We start from the raw sequence: 20,424 nt of genomic DNA on the forward strand, positions 1-20,424 counted from the left end.
AACCCTTGGGATCTATCCATAAGCAACTGAAGACCAATGAAATTCACTGATCAGTGTAAATCATTGCAAGAAGGGATTCAATAATCAGCACGCTCACAAAGAATGAATAATTTTGTATTAATTTACATCTGTATTTTAGCTCGGTAAGTACCTTATAGCGGTCTTTCTGCGGACTCTTTTCGCGGGAAGCTCCTCAACTGGAGTAAGCGCATCTTTTAACTTGTCCTTCGCCTTTTCTGATACAGACAGGTTTGTGACAGAAGTGGAAAATATAACATTTCACAACATAGATTATACCGGACTTGTTTAATCTTTGTTACACACTTATAGTCTCGGAGAAAATAAATTTAAGTATGAACTACCAAGCATTCAAGGCCCTTTGAAACAACCTACACCTACGACCATTCGAACTGTACGTGGCAAACTATAATGACACAAACATTCTGAGAACTGAAAGATAAGAGGTCCAACGAAAATGCCACACAGGTTCTAGGACTTTTTTCCACCTATCAGAAAAGGAGCAATTTTTATCTCAAACGTTTTTTCGTCAATCAACCACAGTCACGCTTTCAAATACATCCATCTCTTCACCTCTGTGACCAAAGTTTTACCGTTTTGCCAATTACACATGAACCGGCGTTTTTAATTCTAAATTTTAAAGCGACAACCGAAAAAATTGTGAGAAAACTAAAAGGGTTTTTTTCATACCTTTTCGCTCTTTCGTCTTTGAGACTTGTCTTCCACCAGTCCTTGTTTCTGTAAGAAAAGAAGAAACATATATTTTATGATCGTATAAAGAAGAATCTATTTCCAGCTGCTCAAACAACAGAATCACTAGGCAGTGATTAAAATGCAAAACCGACTGGTAATTGACATGCACAGGTTAAACTTCCAGCAAACGATCTACGTTTGGACGCCCTCTATGCGTAACTAGAGTATATACGCACTGAAAAATGGAATCTAGTCATTTATGTCTTTTCGAAACTTTTGGGCACACTCTAATGGCAGACTAATATTATTACATTAAAACAGGAGGTTTCCATCCTCCATGGTTCCGTGTGAAATATGCGGATTTTTACCTGTAACTTTTGAAGACGTCGGGTTCTCCACTCCCTATCAACAGTCGATAAATTTATATCATTATTAAGTTGCAAAAACGTAACATGATGCTAGCATACTGCCAAGGAAATAACACTGCGCATCGTTCATGTAGGTTTGGGCATTGAGAACAGCGATGATAAATCCACGTTGATAAGTCCTCAGAACAAATCTATAACAAAAATAGTTTCCTACCCTTTTTTCCAACATAATCAAGATGCACGTTTTTTGCAGGAAATGAATCAAGTATAAGAGAAGAAAGGAGAGAAAAGTAAACATATTTTATGGTTGTAAGATAACAAAAAATACCTCTTGTTTCTCTTCAGCATCACTCACGATTATTGCGTCTGAAAAAGTTCAAGAGATTTGTAACAGCCAAAAAGAACAGTTCAAAGTAAACAATCTAGAAATCGAGGTGCCGACAGAAACTCTTCACAAGTATAATGGAGATAACCTTGCTTTTCAACCGTGTGAACAGCTTTCTTGTTGTTTCTTTATTTATGTTTAATCTGGTAAATTTTAATTGACGAGTTCTTGAAATACTAAAGGGCGGGGGAGATCAAGTTCATCAACATCCTTAAGATTACCTTGCTCAGCATCTGTTGGTACATCACCTGAAGGAAAAGGTAACACGGCTAATAAGTGGCACTGAAAAATTACATTCTGAGCTTTATCGCATTATTTCAATCTCTGATTGCTTGATAGCCAGATTGCTCGTTGGTTTTTCTCTTAAGTCTCAACGTGGGGAAGGGCATATAAGATTTTGTCACATATAGACGATGCAGGCGAGCATGCTTGACAACATTCATCATAGTTTTAAGAAAATTGTAAAACGCTTGCATAAAATGAGGTCAAAACTTCATCCTGCGAGTAAAAGATGTCATAGAAGCAACGTAAAAAAGCCATGAAATATACGGGATGCTGGAAAAATTGTAACTTGCCTTGAACATCGTTAGATGAGCTTGTCTCGCCTGTATCTCTTCCTCTTGGGGAATCATCTAGAAAACGGAGCTTCAATAAGTATTTTGGCTCATTTAGTGAATTTTTAATCTCTGAGTAATATTTTATCAGATTGTTTTGTTAAATGCTTCCTTTTTGATAGTTTCTTACTCCAAATAAATCATTATCTAGAAGACACAAAAAAATCGAACTGGATGTGAAATTTGTATGGTTGACTTTCACTGATAACATGTTTGGTTTGGTTGTTTTCATGGTAAAGCACTTGTACTTAAATCAATTAATTGAATTCATTAGTACGTACTAGATGATGTACTGGCAGTCAGTGATGAAAAAGCTGAAAACAAGAAAATAAAGCAATAATCATTTGCAAAACAGAATTATCACAGAAGCCTTGTGTACTTTTGTACTTGTTGTGGTGTATAGACAGTCATAGTTCAGTCAAGGTTGTTTTACATAAAGATTTTAAAAACATCAAAGAGGCCTTCAAAGCAACACAATTCTCTTCAAACAGGCTATAGTCTCCTCCGAAAGACGCTGACAACCGATATAAATTGGTAGAAAAAACAACAATTGCCCATAAGGGCAGTTCACTTTTAGTTCCTCAAGTATTGTTCCTTTGATTGGAAATATACATGCATCGTCTATCACATTTTAACTGAGAACAGGAGAGGTATATCTATATATTTTCAAATTACGACGTTTTTGAAAACGTGTGTAGTATATGTTTGTACTTTGTAAGAATGCAAGACTCTTTTGGACTCTAGGTTCTCCCACTTATGCCCACTCATTTGCACAAAATGGTATGGGCAAAGTAAAATTAAAACTACTGTTAAAAGAGCATATCAGTTTTTTGCATCGTATAATTTTACCTTTATCAAGTCCACCCAAAATTTCAGCATCAAGGTAACGCCGGCCTACTTATGTGGGCAGATGTCGAGCTTGTTGTTCGGCTCCAAAACTTGTTCGACTTGCCTACGCAACCAATCGCTTTCGACGTTATAAAATGCCGTATGTTGGCATCGGTAATTACCGGGTCGATGCCAGTAACCTTAATGTGCCGAGCTAAGCAAGGCACATTAAAAGCTACTGCTTCCCCACAGCCGCATCGAGTGGGCTTTATCCTATTATTGACAAAGGGAGCAACCTGACAAGGAAGTCAAAATAATAATCATGGCCGGCCAAATTTTACAACATCCAAAAAAATAAATAAATAAAATGCACACACTATATAGATATATATATTTATATGAATAATGTATTGGGACAAGTAACAACTGATCATGAAACTATTATCAGTACTTACGTTCTGAACGTCGAAAGTTGTAATTGACGCGAAGAAATTCTTCAACGCTTTGTCCGTGTCACTACTAACTTCCTTCGGCAACCGAACAGACGTTTCAGTGACACGTGAGGCCTCCACATAACTTGGAAGGACAACCTTTCAATTTTCTCCTCTACGAGGATGAACAGTTCTTGTAGGCCAACCTTCTCAAGAATCTGCATTAAATATAATAGACAACATCTAACGTGACACATAATTAACTTACAGTCACGATTTAAACGGGATTAATGCAAGATTTTGTTTTGATTTATTAGTTTTCAGTTATTTTTATTTGCTCAGCTTGAAGGTTTAACTTCCCATCCATGCACCTATCACTTTCGCTCTGTTTCAAATGGATTAATCTAATCAATAAACATCAGAACTGATGTGTCGTAATATAGAACCGATGGCTTCCATCCCAGTGCAGCCAACTTTCTTTGTTCCCCAGTTTATGTTCGTATACTCACCATTTTGCATACGAAAACGAGGAGAGAGTAGGAGACCAAGGCCCTCTGATCTATCACAAGCTCTTGAAAATCAGCCATTTCGACCAGACGGTCCGTGTAATTGTCAACCTCGCCATCTGTGGCAGCCGACAACTTCTGCCTCATTAATGCAGTGACGACTGCCACACTGGCACTTGCCTCCCCCATGGCATTTTCTAACATTTGGTACCTGTCTCTGTACGTTTTCGACCTGTACAGAGGGTCTAGTGTTTCAAAGGGTATTCTCATCCATCTAGATAATACCCTACGAGAAAGCACATGTACATAGTAATAAACAGTGCTGAAATTTCCCAGTTTGAAGTTTACATTAAAGAAATGTAAAATGGTTTCCGTGTTTACATAGCCTGATGTAAACACGCGGGAGGTTGGGAGAACACGAGATAAGCGTAGGAAACCACGACGCGAAGCGGAGTGGTTTCCAGTTTATCGATTATAACCATTTTACATTTCTTTAATAAAATAACTAATGAAAGAGGAACGAAAACCGTGTTTACATACGCTCATGTAAAATGGTTTTATGGTCAATCAGAGCGCGCGTACTATTTGAATTATTTTCTAATGATAGATGAGACATATCTGAGTGTTCATGCTTCAAAAAGCGAGAATTTGTGGTATACTATATATTGCCATTAGAACGAAGCGCGCACGTTACTCCTCTCTCATTAGCCTGAGTTCCTGGACAAACATAGAAACATGCCTTTTGGACGCTGTAGAATCTTTCCTGCATTGTTCTTGTTTTCTTCCTACTAAGGAAAATTTAACACATTTATATAATTATGTTGTCAACTCGCGCTTTGCTCGGCAGCTCCAATTACATGTTAATGAAAAGACGAAAAAGCAAGTGGAGGGAAAGTTGAACTTTGAAAAAAATAAATGCATGGCAGCGCGTAATCTGGCTTATGGGGTTGACGCAATTAACCGTATGTAAAGTATAAAAATAACGGCGTTTTTTTTACGTCTATGGATTGTATTTGAATTCCGGCACATATTACGCTTTTATTGTGCAAAAAATGTCAATATTGTCAGAGAATAAATGTCAATAAAAAATACCAGCGGGAAAAAAGAGTTCTTTCTCGTACACTGGATGCCCATCAACTACAAGTAATGATTTGATGAAAGTATTATATATTTAATCATTACAATTACCTTGATTGTGATTGTTTTAAAAAATCCCCATTTATCATTTGTTATCACTCGTATAATTACCGACCGAATTGGACTGCACTCAGTCCTATTACCATTACTACTCATAACTTTAACAAAATTCTGGAACATAATCAAGCACCGATAGGACAACGTACCCGTCATGCTTGTAATTTGACGGTATAAGACGACAGCTGATACTTGCCTGTGTAAGTATACAATGCGCGTCATGTGCGCGTGCTGTTGTCGTGTAAATATAACACAACAGCGCGCACACATGACACGCATTGTACACTTACACAGGCGAGCGTCAACTGTCGAGTTAACTGTTGTTTCCTTTTTGTACAAAAATGCATTAGTGATGTCTAGTCTCTTTCTCAAATTCGTCATAGTTTTGACTAATACTCGTGATTAACAAGTCGTACTTCAGACCAACCTGATTAGTGCACAGTTCTATTTATTTTCCGTTGCGATGTCTACATATGTAGATATAGTTTTGTTATGGACTTCAAAGTCAAGTATACTGTAACAAAGGTTGCCATATCGATGTCATTACAATGATAATTAGCAGGAGATAATAGACTCTTGTTGATGATAGTTAAATGTATAGCTTGACTGTTTTATAGCCACTTGAGAGAAGGCTGTCAAACCCGTAACACCCTATTTCTTAAACAAAACTTTCTACGGTCTGCAGTATCAAAAAACCTCTTTGCCTTTATGAAAAAGAAGCCATTAATCCTATCGTAATATATCAATATCGAAACCCTAATCAGTTGTCATGAGGGTGAAAGTGCAAGAACGCGCCTAACTCAGAGTATGTGTGGGTGAACAAACTAAAACGAGATTCACTCTGGGTAGGTGGGCCTAAACGGAGTATAACCGAGTTAACTTGACGTATATGCCGGTTCACAAGATAGCGCGAAGTTAAAATGGGGCAGATGAGGGTAAAGGTGGTTAAACATGGCTAACTTAGGGTAGATGTGGGTTAACGTGGTAGAACATGGTTAACGTAGGGTAGATGTGGGTCAACATAGTAGAACGTGGCTAACTCATAGTAGATAACGAGGTAGAACATGGCTAACTTATGGTAGATGTGGGTTAACGTGGTAGAACATGGCTAACTAAGGGTAGATGTGGGAAAACGTGGTAAAACATGCTTAACTTAGGGTAGATGTGGGTTAACGTGGTAGAACATGGCTAACTTAGAGTAGATGTGAGTTAACGTGGTAGAACATGGCTAACTTAGAGTAGATGTGAGTTAACGTGGTAGAACATGGTTAACTTGGGGTAGATGAGGGTTAACGTGGTAGAACATGGTTAACTTAGGGTAGATGTGAGTTAACATGGTAGAACATGGTTAACTTAGGGCTGATGTGGGTTAACGTGGTAAAACATGGTTAATTTTGGGTAGATGTGGGTTAACATAGTAGAACATGGTTAACTTAGGGTAGATGCGGGTCAACGTTGTAGAATATGGTTAACTTATGGTAGATGTGGGTCAACGTGGTAGAACATGGTTGACTTATGGTAGATGTGGGTCAACGTGGTAGAACATGGTTAACTTATGGTAGATGTGGGTCAACGTGGTAGAACATGGCTAACTAAGAGTAGATGTGAGTTAACGTGGTAGAACATGGTTAACTTGGGGTAGATGTGGGTTAACGTGGTAGAACATGGCTAACTTAGAGTAGATGTTGGTCAACGTGGTAGAACAGGTGCTTGAGGTACAACATGGCTAACTTAGGGTAGATGTGTGTGAACGTGGTACAACATGGTTAACTTAGGGTAGATGTGGGTGAACGAGGTACAACATGGTTAACTTAGGGTAGATGTGGGTGAACGAGGTACAACATGGTTAACTTAGGATAGATGCGTGTGAACGAGGTACAATATGGCTAACTTAGGATAGATGTGGGTGAACGTGGTACAACGTGGCTAACTTAGGGTAGATGTGGGTTAACGTGGTAGAACATGGCTTACTTAGGGTAGATGTGGGTGAACGAGGTACAACATGGTTAACTTAGGGTAGATGTGGGTTAACGTGGTACAACATGGCTAACTTAGGGTAGATGTGGGTGAGCGAGGTACAACATGGTTAACTTAGGGTAGATGTGGGTTAACGTGGTAGAACATGGCTAACTTAGAGTAGATGTTGGTCAACGTGGTAGAACAGGTGCTTAAACTTAGGGTAGATGTGGGTTAACGTGGTACAACATGGCTAACTTATGGTAGATGTGGGTTAACGTGGTAGAACAAGGCTAACTTAAGGTAGATGTGGGTAAACGAGGTACAACATGGTTAACTTAGGGTAGATGTGGGTTAACGTAGTAGACCATGGCTAACTTAGGGTAGATGTGGGTGAACGAAGTACATTATGGTTAACTTAGGGTAGATGTGGGTTAACGAGGTACAACATGATTAACTTAGGGTAGATGTTGGTGAACGTGGTACAACATGGTTAACTTAGGGTAGATGTGTGTGAACGAGGTAGAACATCTTTAACTTAGGGTAGATGTGGGTGAACGTGGTAGAACATGGTTAACTTAGGGCAGATATGGGTTAACGTGGTAGAACATGGCTAACTTATGGTAGATGTGGGTGAACGTGGTAGAACATAGCTAACTAAGGGTAGATGTGGGTGAACGAGGTACAACATGGTTAACTTAGGGTAGATGTGGGTGAACGAGGTACAACATGGTTAACTTAGGATAGATGTGGGTGAACGAGGTACAACATGGCTAATTTAGGATAGATGTGGGTGAACGTGGTACAACGTGGCTAACTTAGGGTAGATGTGGGTTAACGTGGTAGAACATGGCTAACTTAGGGTAGATGTGGGTGAACGAGGTACAACATGGTTAACTTAGGGTAGATGTGGGTTAACGTGGTACAACATGGCTAACTTATGGTAGATGTGGGTTAACGTGGTAGAACAAGGCTAACTTAGGGTAGATGTGGGTGAACGAGGTACAACATGGTTAACTTAGGGTAGATGTGAGTTAACGTGGTAGAACATGGCTAATTATGGTAGATGTGGGTGAACGTGGTAGAACATAGCTAACTGGGTGAACGAGGTACAACATGGTTAACTTAGGATAGATGTGGGTGAACGAGGTACAACATGGCTAACTTAGGATAGATGTGGGTGAACGTGGTACAACGTGGCTAACTTAGGGTAGATGTGGGTTAACGTGGTAGAACATGGCTAACTTAGGGTAGATGTGGGTGAACGAGGTACAACATGGTTAACTTAGGGTAGATGTGGGTTAACGTGGTACAACATGGCTAACTTATGGTAGATGTGGGTTAACGTGGTAGAACAAGGCTAACTTAGGGTAGATGTGGGTGAACGAGGTACAACATGGTTAACTTAGGGTAGATGTGAGTTAACGTGGTAGAACATGGCTAACTTATGGTAGATGTGGGTGAACGTGGTAGAACATAGCTAACTGGGTGAACAAGGTACAACATGGTTAACTTAGGGTAGATGTGGGTGAACGAGGTACAACATAGTTAACTTAGGGTAGATGTGGGTAAAGGAGGTACAACATGGTTAACTTAGGGTAGATGTGGGTTAACGAGGTACAACATGATTAACTTAGGGTAGATGTTGGTGAACGTGGTACAACATGGTTAACTTAGGGTAGATGTGGGTGAACGTGGTACAACATGGTTAACTTAGGGTAGATGTGGGTGAACGAGGTACAACATGGCTAACTTAGGGTAGATGTGGGTTAACGTAGTAGAACATGGCTAACTAGGACATATTGTAAGTCTTACATGAACCTCATAACATATATATATATATATATATATATATATATATATATATATATATATATATATATATATAAATATTATGAGAGGAAAAAAGGGACGTAACTACATTTCCCGACAAGCCTGTTTCGTGAATCGCTTCACTCTTCAGGGGTTTAATTAAACCCCTGGAGAGTGAAGCGATTCACGAAACAGGCTTGTCGGGAAATGTAGTTACGTCCCTTTTTTCCTCTCATAATATTTATCCTGCTCTGCTTCAACGTATTGAGCACTGTTCCACGCGAAAATCGACTTGCAGACTTCCTATATATATATATATATATATATAGTCAGCCATTTTGTCGTCTATATGGCATTCAGCCATGGCGTATATACCCATATTCCGAGTCACCGAATAAGTAAGTACACCGCACAAACTTTTGTGGTACTAATAAAAGCTCCAAATATGTAAACGTTCGTAAAATTTAGTGAAACAACCATTCCATGTACATCTAATGTCCAACTCGCCATCATGGAATAAATTTTAAATATCCAAAGGGATTAAAGAAAACTTAAAGTCCACACTCGTGACTGGTGCGGGAGATTGCGAATGACCAGCATATCAGAGCGATTGGTTTAATGGTTAGGATGGTGATACAAGTTTTCTTGATCAATCACAGATTGAAGTACAGCGAAACCAATGCAATCCCTACTTAATTTCAGTCCTCGGTGAAATTTGATTGTAACACTCAACTTCTGTGATATATTTCGGTTATCAAATTCTTGTTTTGGCCTGAGCCTAAAAGATTTGCTATTTCATTGGAAGTATCAAGTACCCTGTTGCGACCTGTTGTTCATTTGCCAAGCTCTCTTGTTTTGGTGCTTGGTTAAAAATCAGGTTTTGGCTCAAAAATCAACACTTGAGCCCTCCACAACAGCTCTGAATCTTCTGTTCATTCAAAAACATAAGCGAAAAATATCCAAGCTCTTTTTGTTTACTTGTCCTTGCAAGTTGGTGAGTTACACTGCAAAGTGCTCGTGTTTTACAACGGTGGAATAGAGTGGAGGTTTAGTAATTGCAAACAAGTAGTAGGTTGATTCTGTTGTTTTCTGCACTGATTCACTGCAATTTTTGGGGAATTAAACTGAATCAAAACCTTTGATGGTTTACTATATTAGAGCAAAAACACGAGGGACTTTGAACTAAGAGATGCGAGGCGGCAGATAACAAAACTTTGCCAAAATCTCACGAAATTACACGCTTCTCTCAACTGCATTTCCCTCGGACACACTTTCAAGATAGGAAACTTTTCTTTTTGTAATAATTCACCTCTTCTATTTTGAAATTACGCACGACGATGTTATGAAAAATGTTTCCTTAGCTCGGCAGGTCTAGATAGGTTTACAAATTCGCCGGAACATTGTGCTACGCTGCGAGATCCTCTATTTAATGCCTCGTTAATTCATGAGTAAAATGCTACCAGAGAGTACACTGTGCTCGTGACGATGTTTTCCTTCTGCAGCAGATTTTTTTAACAAGATAGACAAATGTGAGCACTCAGAGGCTGTCTAAATGGTTACTGTCCGTTTATTTCATTTGGCCACATGAAAAATTACAGTAAGGACAATAAAGGATAAATCAAACTCAGATTCACAGGAAAAAGTAAGAAGGAGGCCGAGAGGAAACTAGAACTAAGAATTGTGCCGAACCCAGTTATCTAAGTTGACTTCCTCAGTTACTTAAGAAGTACAAAATAAAGCACAAAACTGAAACTTAGCTGTCATTTATCCATGGAAAAACATGTTTTTTCGATAACGAGGTAAACGGAATGTTTCTGTGGGTTATGACATGCGAATTGGTTGTTTGGTTGGTGAAAGAAGGAAGATGGGATCTGATTTAAATACGCTTAATCCATAACAGTCAAAAAATATCATTTAAACACTTCGTTAAAACAAAAACTTGTAACAGATGTTTCCAATGAATTGTCTGCGATATAGTAAACGTACTATCACTCCTGGTTTATGACCAGTCCATATTCGGTCAAATCCTCTTTTTGTATTTACAACAATCAACAATTCACATTCAGGTGAGCTTGTCACCGGTTTGTGCTCGCCCAAGCTATTATTTATTTATCACAAGTCATTTTCACTGAAGTCAACGAGGAAGAACTTTGTAGGGATTCAGAATTCCCTGTGAAGATGAAAAAATTTAACACATTTGTCAGCACCTAACAAGAACAAACCGCTGACAATTAGAAACAAACAAACAAATAATAGGATTTCAAAAAGGTTCAAGGACCTTCAAGCCTTGACGATCGCGGAATGGGTGATGAGGAGATATATCAAATAAACGTTACGCTAGAGCCCTTCATTATTATAACTGGAAAAGAGAAGACCGTGACATCGCCATAATCACAAATTTTTTAGCCAGCTTAGTATCACCACAGTTCTTCGAGGTACTCTCTAAATGTTTTGCTATAGAACCTACAGAAGCTAGCAAGTAATTCGGACAAGTTACCTTAGGGTCTAGAAGTTGTTTGATGTTTTTCATCAGATCTACTGATGGTGATGATTTGGAGTAATGTATATAATTTGCTTTCTTCAATCCCAGGCCATGCTCCGCGCTAATGCTCCCGCCATGTTTTGCTGAAAAATAATGGCTACAGCTGTGCTCACGTCTACAACGACTCAAGCATTTTCAGCAGAAATGCGCTTTCCTGTATTGCAGAATTTCTCCAGTATAATAAGAAGCAAACCTAATTACTCCTAGATAATTTTGGTTTTATCAACTGAGCTGATAATATACATCGACCAACGTGAAGAGTTTCAAAGCTGACGTTTAGTGGTAGTTAATAACAAAGAAAAGTAGAAAAGGAACTAATTAGCTGGAGAAGGAAAAATGACTTAACTGTGGTTAAAGATGAAACAAACCTGTCCACTGATAAACATAGGGCTCAATGGAATCTAACACTTGTTCACTGAACTCTGGAGTTGTGAAATTCAAATGTAAGTTGCCTATGAATGAGAAAAGACATTGCACCAGTTATTGCTAAAAAGTAAGACCAAACATGATTAAACAAAGTAACTCTCTTACAGGTATTTGAATTACAAAAGGGAAAACTTTGTAAGGGACAAACTCACACATCCAGAGATACACAAATATTACTGAAATAAACCAAATAGAATACTAGAAAATGGAGACTTGAGAACGCTATTTTGAGTTTTTTTTTTGGCAAAAAACAAAGAAATTCTGTGTTGTTCATGGCTGGTACTGATAGATCCTGTCAATAAAGTCATATTTGGTTAAGAAATGACTAACGTTTGGATACAGTTATTCTTTGACAGAGTCAATGTTGTATACATATAAATCACAGTAAACTGTGAGTTCCTTTGAGCATTCCCCTCACTCATCTGATTGAACTTTGGGACTGACTGATATTCAGCAACTTGAACCATTTCCAACAAGGTATGGAGACATTCCAACGTAATCATGTGTATTTTCATACCAGGATATGTGGGGGCCTTAGGGTCATGATTGACAGGTCTGGGTTTAAAACCTTTAGAGATATTTTTGTTTCGTAAAGATGCCAAGAGGCAATGATATCATTCTTTCAAAGTGTCTTCCCTCCATTCAGGAGACAATGGGTTTTTAGGTTAAGTAGGAATTCTCCTTGTTTCATGCTTTAAAAACTGTGATGAACTCTGACAGCCATGCAAGTCAGTCTCTTATACAGACTTCAACATTACATTTTTAAAGCTTAAGGGTAATAACACTTACAATCTCCAAGGTGGCCATATCCAACACAGTTAGTCACCAGGTCACCAAGTCTTTCTCTCATGTGTGACACAAGCTCATACATTTTTGGCAAAGGGAGTGACAGATCATACTAGGAACAGAAAACATATCCATCATATGCATGCTGTAATTAGCAGTGCCAAAAAAGTTGCCATTTCTTGGTAGTATCATAATGCAGAAAAAACTAAGAACAGCTAATCAGTACAAAGGTAAACAGCAAATGAGGCAAAATTCATGTCACTGATTTGTGATTGGTTTTAATGTTGTACTTGATGAGCTGAAAAAGTAAATCAAGTTTTTAGACCAACCACAGTTGCAAAAGTCAGAGTCACCAGTCACAAAGTAATGGAGTCTCAAATATAACTTTCCAAACTTTGAACAGAATCACTTACTGCAGCAACTCACAACTCAAACAACATTGACAAATGTAGAATAACACCAAGGTTTATGCAAAATGCCACACAATCTTCAATGATGCTTCTGTTCAAAATAAAATGGTTTTCAAGGTGATTCTACAGCTTCATATTGTTGATAAATTTTGTTCAGTCTCATGCATTTCTGCTAGATCCTCCAGCCACTGAGCTGACGAGCCCTGTGTATTAATTGAATCAGATTCAACTTTAAAGCCCTTCTTTTTCAATCAAAATGCCTGTACTTTTTCACAAATATCTCACATGACATTAATGTATTTTAACTTACCTTGTAAGTTGTTCCACAAAGTGTCAGGCTCTCTGATATTCTTTCGCGTATATCCCAGACTTCTTTCAACTAAGTTGGGAAAGATATTCTTGCACAGATGTAACTAAATATCATATGGAAAGTCTCTTCAAATATAAAAGTAATTAAACAAATCAACAGAGAAACTAACCTTTGACAAATCTGTTGCCAGAGTTCCATCCCTTGCAATTTTGTCAAACATAAGTTTCTCCAGAAAGAAATTGAGTTTCTATAAATACAAATAATATATAATAAAATATAATTATTGGACAAGCCATTATTGTGAATACTCTAATAAGGCCACAAATAGCATGTTCACTTTCAGGGCTTCAAGAAGGGGACTTACTAGAGGGAGAGGGGAGGGGTAGAGCATTTATTGAAAACATTACACTTTAGAGAGGGTGGGTTCTTAGAGAGTGGCACTCAATAATGTAAAGTTTTTTTGCAATTTTTACATTTGTGGTATTCACATACAGTGGAAAAGCCATAGCATTTATTATTGCTTTACGGAATCTAAGGAAAGGGCTAATGCCATTGTATCCTTGTGCAACAGTAGCCTAGATACCTCACTCCCTTGTATCTCAAATTATATTTTCTGATGGTTCTGGATCATGTGCACTGAGTCAGCCACTATTATCCAACAGGGGGTCTTAAATCAGTAACTCATTTGAGACTAGGAGCATACCATGACTTTTACCTGTAAATTACTTTTTTATACAAGGAAGGAAGGATCAAAGGCACCCTGTGATCCACTGCAGCTCTATTTGACCATGATCCTGAAACTCATTCCAAAGATTGTTACGACATCTTAAGACTAACCTCTTCATCGTGGGAGCTGTTAGAGCCTGAAGTCTCTATTAACACATAAAATGGCTGCTTACTGATGGGATTATGTAGACCAAGCTTTGTTTCCACGAGATTCATGCAAAAATCATCTAGAAATTCGAAGGCTGTAAAAAAGCATCACATTGTTACCGTAAGACTCATGAGACCATGAACATTTCGACATTTTGATTTGATTTTGATCGTTGAGTCTCACACTAATAAATCACAACACAGTGCAAGATGCCCAAACAAACCTCAAAATTGGTGATCTTGGTGGTATAACAGAAAAACTAAGAAAGTTACCAGACAGAATTTCCCCCAACATACTCCTTGCCAGTTTGTATGTACTAAGAACATCAGAGAAGGTGGCACAACCAAGAAAAGTGACATTGACAGCCTGCAGAGGAAGATCTATTTAAAAATTATTGGAACAAATTATGAGAAAAGGAGTAGGAAATGTGAGGTAACTAAGGAAAGATTAACTTAGATGCTTATATTAAAAGGTATAAGGGTAGTTATCAAATAACCCATTTTCTCAAATAATGTTTCATTTATGAGGTGAAATATTTTATCACATATTTATCATCTACTTGACTACTGTATGTATTTATATTTATTTAGTGTTCAATAACCTTTGGTCTGGGTGGTATCAGGATTGAAGCAGTTGTTATCACACCCAGGTGGCCTTCTGATCCAATGAACAGCTGTTTTAGATCATACCCTGAAAATGATGATTTTCTTTATAGCAAAACATTTTTTAGTGGGTATACCTTGTAATTTCTTCTCTATATATTTACATCTAGTACTGATGCAACCAAAGGAAGCAATCTGTCCAACTACAGTTTGAGTGTTTCTTTAATTTAGAAAGATAATTCATAAAATGAAAAGTTAAGTTTGGTCAGTCAGACTTAAAGATAACAATTGTTGATGACAAACTCTGTTAGTGCTGGAAATTGTAAGTGAACAACTAAATTGAGATTACAGACAATTTTTTTGACACTTAATAATTTTGTACTAAATATGTAAAAGTATGCACTGGCAAAACTCAGTAAACAGGTGATATTCCACTTTTTGAAACAACTTAGATATAACAAACACCCTAATTGGTCAAAAACCTATATTGCACCAAACCCATATGGTTTACTACCATAATAACCCATTTTGCATCTGAGAAGAGTTTCATCTGAGAAGAGTTTCAAAACCACTTGCCTCTGGCTTGTGATTTATTATCTTCTCTAATGTTCATTCTCCTCTCATTCGGTAAAACAATCAAAAGTGCAGTCTATTGCTTAAAAATAATTTACAGAAAGTATTTACAAATTGACAGTTTCAACAAACCTGTGTTGTCTTTTAACATTGATGAAAGACAGTCAAGTATAATACCATCAGGAAGAACCTGAACATTAACAAAAAATTCCATATCATTCCATTGTTTGTCATTCAACAACAGAAACACCAGATAAGAAATAACAATGTACTGCAAAGAAAACTATTATCATGGGTTATGAGCAACTGTTATATAATTTGTTGCTTCTTCATTTTAAGTGCTGTCTGGCTGTTTGTCTGTTTGCTTGCTTGTTTGTCTGTTTGTTTGTCTCTCTGTTTATCATTCACTGATTCACTAACCTACTCACTAGCTTGTTAATTCATTCTGTCTTTTCTTCAGTTATCAATTTTTAACTTCGGCAATGAATGAATAAAACAGTAATTACCACTTCTAGGCCTAGAACATTGCCATGTAAGGATCCATACCTCAGACGTCTCAAACCACCTGCATTTGTTGCAATGTTGCCACCTATATGACAACTGCAATGTGAAAAAGGAAAAAAAGGAGAGAAATCAACTGTTAAAATCAGTCACAAGAATACAGAGAATTGTTTCTTCAGTAATGATTGTTAAGTAAGTTATGATCTACTCTAAGAGTCATGACAACATCAGGTAAAGCTCATATAGGGAATAAATATCATCTGTGATTTGAAATTTTTACATTTAAAATAGGTTACTATGACTTACACTAGTTTACTTTATATTTTGATTCAAGAAAAACAGCATCCACAGGACCACTAGTAAATGACAAACCACTCGTTGTCATGCTACAGTATGCATACCTTCCTTTTGCTCCCAAGTCCAGTGGCATAATAAAACCATGATCTTCCATTAATTTGTCCAATGACTCTAAAACACAACCAGCTTGACAGACAAGGATACCTAATGATACATAGTAAATATCTATTGAGTTGTGGGTAAAATTATTTGTGAACAACTTATTGTTACTTTGTATTCTTCTGTGGTCTTGCATGGTTGTGACAAGTTCCCTTTAGTAGTTGATCCTTATTTTTACATGAGCATAAGGCAGGAACTTAAAGAAGTATAAAAAATGCCAAGCCTGATATGATTAGAAGATTCAATTTTTACCTGAAACATCATCAAAGCTCAATACTTGGTTCATTAATGATGTGGATAATATTATTTCATCAAATACTGGCACACTGCCACCTGTTGAAGTTGTGAGAAAGTAAAGGTAAAATTAGAGTTATCAATGCATATTAATTAAACAGTGTCTCTTTCTGGGATTCTGAGTGACTTTAATAAGTATAAGAAAAAATAAGACCATCTTGTTATTTACCCCAGGTAGGGAAGGCTGGGTACAAAATCAGAGACATTACATACTTGCTACCTTGTTATAAATACCAAAGTGATTTAGCACATGGCTTGACATTTGTATACATTAAAGAAGGCCTCTATTTGTATTGAACAGTTGGGCATTCTATTGTTGCCATCACTCATTCACTCATTTCAATAACATGTGGCTTTACCTCCTATAGGAGGCAGTAGCCACAAAAACTAACTCAAGGTAAATTGTTTAAGATACAAAGGCAGTTCCTTCACTGTCTTCCTTTAAAGTCTTCTTCATGTACAATATGCTACTGCACATGTTTTATCAACTTAGCAGGGATGTAACTTACCAACTAATCCAGTGTTTCCCCCTTGAGGGACTACAGCTAATCTGAGAGACCAAGAAAAAGGTATTCTCACAATTCATTCACCAAAGGCATTTTGACCTGATCTCTATTCTTAACCCAAACACTGAGAAACTGCATACATTAAAACTGGAAAGCTACAAAATTTTAAGGTTTGCACCTGGATATGTTGTATAGATTTCTTACATATACATCAGCAGCAATAGTACTAGTGTCACTAACCTGCGTGAGTTGCAATATGCTAAGATCTGAGAAACTTCCTCTGTAGTTTTTGGTTTCAGTAGTATTTTGCTTGTTCCTCTGTATTAAAAAAAAAGGGAAATTCTCACCAGTCAGCAATCTTCCCCAGTAATTCTCTTGACTCCCAAAACTGAAATCAAAACTACACTAACTGTGATCAAAAAGTTAATATCAAAACAGTGCTTATTTAAATGATGTTTTAGGTACAGATGGTATAAAAAATCAGCAATTACATTTCAACATGCAAGGCCAATAAGTGAGTTAAATTTGACAACTGATGGCTGAAATAATCATAAACTCAAGAATACAGTAATAAAATCTTGTTAAAAGTTAGTACAAAAAATTTACATTCATTTATGAAAAAATATATTCAGTAGTATACTCTGACCAAACTGCTTAAAAGTTAACACAAAAAATTTACAGTGTGAAAAAAATCTCCTCAGTAGCATACTCTGACCAAAGCTGCTTAGGATATTTAGCCTAAAGTACATGTACAAACATTACAAATATTTCAAGAAAAGAATACATTTAATTGGATGAAAAAAGTCTGTCGTATACATTGTGGAATATCATTATAGAAATCTAACCAGTAAACTAGTTTGAGTGACCATTAATGAAAAATTACTACTTTAAAGGTCTTACTTGTATGCACAGAAATCCCAATAAGAAAATTAAAAGTTTTAAAATGATAATGATTTAATAATGGTAAAAGGACTGAGTGGAGTCCATTTCGTCTGTAATCATACAAGTGATTAACAAAATTGGATGACCACAAAGCGGGAGTCTGATTTGTTTATCACAAGTATCATTACTGACAGAATTGGACAACAAGAAATCCTGTTAGCAATTAATCATAATCATTTCAATTTCCAAAAAAACAAATACACCTAGAACAAATATCTCCAGTTGAGACAAACTCTTTAGTTAAATATTTTTCCATTTTGGAAATAGCCTTGTTTTTCTTTGGATAAGTGGTTGTTGCTATGGTTATTGTGATCAATTCTGTGATTGGTGGATTTAGCCAAGTGGACCTAGTATGATTGGCTGCTTCAACTGTCCAATTACAGGTGTTTGATTACAGCCAACTATCTGATTTTACTGTCTGATTACAATTGTACAGAATGATTAGTGAAAAATGAAGCAGCTGATGCACCAATCACATTGGAGGAAATTCTAATGGTTATGATTAATACATCTTTACCTGACCATTCTAAGCCAGTCAACATTATGAGGTAATATCTCATCCAGATTTGTAACAACTCTTGAAGGAACAAATGTCTCAAAAGCTCTTATATCTTCATCTGTTACCTATATACAGCAAAGTTAATAAAAGAAGTAGTATATTACTCCATGAACAACCCTGCTAATTTCTCTTGAAATAAATTGCTATAGTTACTTGATTAAATACTGCTCTTTGTGAAATTCCTTTTTTGATTCAGGTGCTGTTGTTATTTTAGGGCAGAGCTTATCTGAAGAAAACACCTTAACAGAAATCCTCAAATTTCTATAAATGATAACAAAGAAATGTTACAGTTAAAAAAGGGAACAGTTTGATACACAACCGTTCATTATCTCCTTTGGGTAAAAGAACTGAGCTTCCCCTTTGCAATGTTGGCTAAAATATAATTTTAAAAGTCATTCTCTTCTTCATGGCCCAAATATATCTTATTTAATATATTTCCAAAAATAAACACCATATTCTATGCTTATTTGAAAGAATATTCATCAAATATTTTGCCTTTACAATGCTAAGCCTGAACAGGGATGTTGCATAATAAGAAGGTAGCACTCAATTTAGAAAAAATACAAAATCATCGAGTCACTGTTGATCCTTGCAATCAGATTGGTCCACAACAGTGCAATTGAAAATATGTTAACCCTTTAACTCCCATGAGTGATGAAGACAGAATATCTCCTAACAATATCAATACAATATCAAGCAGATAAGTGGTGAGAATAAAGAAATATATCAATTTGGGGATAATTAGTTGATCCAATTCTAAATTCTCTGAACTGACATTATAAAGATTGTATGCTTGACATTAAGGAGAATTACAAATTTAATCTGGGAGTTAAAGGGTTAAAGTTCACATAGCAACCAGGTGGACAGTCAGACATGGTTTGATGCTACTCTGGTTTAAAGATTTAATGAATGTAACCAAGAAGTTAGAATTCATAGACCCAATGTTTTGACACTCTTGTCTCATACCTTCATCAGGGGTGATCTAAACGCTGCAACAAGAGGTCCTTTTATACACTCATGGTGCAATTTATTCACCAATCCCACCAGTTTTTGCTCTGAATCACTTATTTCCCCTAACCAATGAGAACTAAACACTACAATGAAACAACCAATCACATTCCAGTAGCATGATCTATTCAAAAATCACTTTCCTTCTTTTTACCCATTTTCCCCTACTGGATCAACAAATGTTGATACAAACCCAAATTAACGCACTTTTTTTTATGAACCTTGCCATAATGTATCACCATGTGTAAACAATGGTAGATTTAGAAGGGGAGGCCCTGTAAAGTAAGGAGAGCCTGGCTTTGAGAACTAATTTTTGAAAATTCGAGATCTTGGTGTGTAGGCCAGACTGTAAGAGTGGTTTGGGTACAGGTGGTGTGGGGTTAGAGGGTTGAAGTCAAGGGTGGGGTCAGATTAAATCAGAGTTAGAGAACACTGTCCCTTACCTCCGAGTATTGTCCTCTTCTAAGCCCTGGGTATCGGGTGCTCGTAAGTTCAACCTGTTTGGATCCTGTTGCGTAACTGCGTTTGATGTAACATTTCAGGGTTGCTGCTGCTCGTTTTTGCAAATGTCTCATTTTCCAAACATTCATTAGCTGTTTAAGGACCTCAAGCTCAAAGCGCCGGCCTCATAGAGATTAACTTTTTTCCCTCGCACGATGTGCAGTGTGATCGCTTTATATATTTCTTAGCTTACAACAATTATTCTCGTTTTAAGTGTGTTTTCGAACGGTGCCTGATGGGTCAGAGTCGGTCTGAAGCCGAAATTCTAACGCCCGCGATACAAATAACGTTTATTCGGAAACATAAGCTTCTAGATATGCGTGCGGTTA

General features: G+C 37.0%; 1 protein-coding gene and 2 long non-coding RNA genes across 5 annotated transcripts in view; all 3 read right to left on the bottom strand.

Moving 5' to 3' along the window:
• LOC131790846 (uncharacterized) overlaps positions 1-1,714 on the bottom strand; it is a 3,186-nt gene extending 1,472 nt beyond the window's left edge. The window contains exons 1-5 of one of the 2 annotated variants that reach the window (XR_009340728.2): positions 1,686-1,714; positions 1,408-1,445; positions 1,080-1,113; positions 709-756; positions 152-236 (exon numbers count right to left, since the gene is read on the bottom strand). This is a non-coding gene — a long non-coding RNA (uncharacterized lncRNA). The remainder of the gene's footprint in view (positions 1-151; positions 237-708; positions 757-1,079; positions 1,114-1,407; positions 1,446-1,685) is intronic. The other variant, XR_009340729.2, reaches the window with a different exon arrangement.
• Positions 1,715-2,038: 324 nt separating this feature from the next.
• On the bottom strand, positions 2,039-3,099 carry LOC131790847 (uncharacterized). The gene is made up of 3 exons (XR_009340730.2): positions 2,928-3,099; positions 2,360-2,392; positions 2,039-2,096 (listed from the first exon to the last, which is right to left on the bottom strand). It is a non-coding gene; the product is annotated as an uncharacterized lncRNA (long non-coding RNA).
• Positions 3,100-10,354: 7,255 nt separating this feature from the next.
• LOC131790826 (D-2-hydroxyglutarate dehydrogenase, mitochondrial) lies at positions 10,355-20,355 on the bottom strand. Of its 2 annotated transcripts, XM_059108078.2 has the most exons (17): positions 20,038-20,354; positions 18,545-18,651; positions 17,326-17,403; positions 17,089-17,129; positions 16,538-16,618; positions 16,231-16,330; positions 15,835-15,928; positions 15,461-15,518; positions 14,755-14,843; positions 14,426-14,519; positions 14,117-14,247; positions 13,449-13,526; positions 13,280-13,348; positions 12,563-12,671; positions 11,716-11,799; positions 11,303-11,430; positions 10,355-10,975 (listed from the first exon to the last, which is right to left on the bottom strand). In XM_059108078.2, the coding sequence occupies exons 1-17, from the start codon at positions 20,182-20,184 to the stop codon at positions 10,940-10,942; spliced, it is 1,524 nt and encodes a 507-aa protein (XP_058964061.1). In that variant the 5' UTR covers positions 20,185-20,354; the 3' UTR covers positions 10,355-10,939. The 2 variants fall into 2 exon arrangements, with proteins under 2 accessions (XP_058964061.1, XP_058964062.1); XM_059108079.2 differs by lacking the exon at positions 11,303-11,430 and having other exon boundaries at positions 20,038-20,355.
• Between the last annotated feature and the right edge of the window lie 69 nt (positions 20,356-20,424).

This window comes from Pocillopora verrucosa, chromosome 3 (genome assembly GCF_036669915.1).
Source record: "Pocillopora verrucosa isolate sample1 chromosome 3, ASM3666991v2, whole genome shotgun sequence".
In the NCBI taxonomy this organism is placed as follows: Eukaryota; Metazoa; Cnidaria; class Anthozoa; order Scleractinia; family Pocilloporidae; genus Pocillopora; species Pocillopora verrucosa.

Excerpts from the sequence above, each read along its gene's own strand:
- LOC131790826 (XM_059108078.2), bottom strand. The coding sequence starts at position 20,184 with ATGAATGTTTGGAAAATGAGACATTTGCAAAAACGAGCAGCAGCAACC. Across the intron at positions 18,652-20,037 it reads GAAGAGGACAATACTCGGAG|GTAACAGATGAAGATATAAG; the intron begins GTAAGGGACAGT and ends TGCTGTATATAG. Across the intron at positions 14,248-14,425 it reads GTTGGGGGAAATTCTGTCTG|CCTTCGAATTTCTAGATGAT; the intron begins GTAACTTTCTTA and ends GCTTTTTTACAG.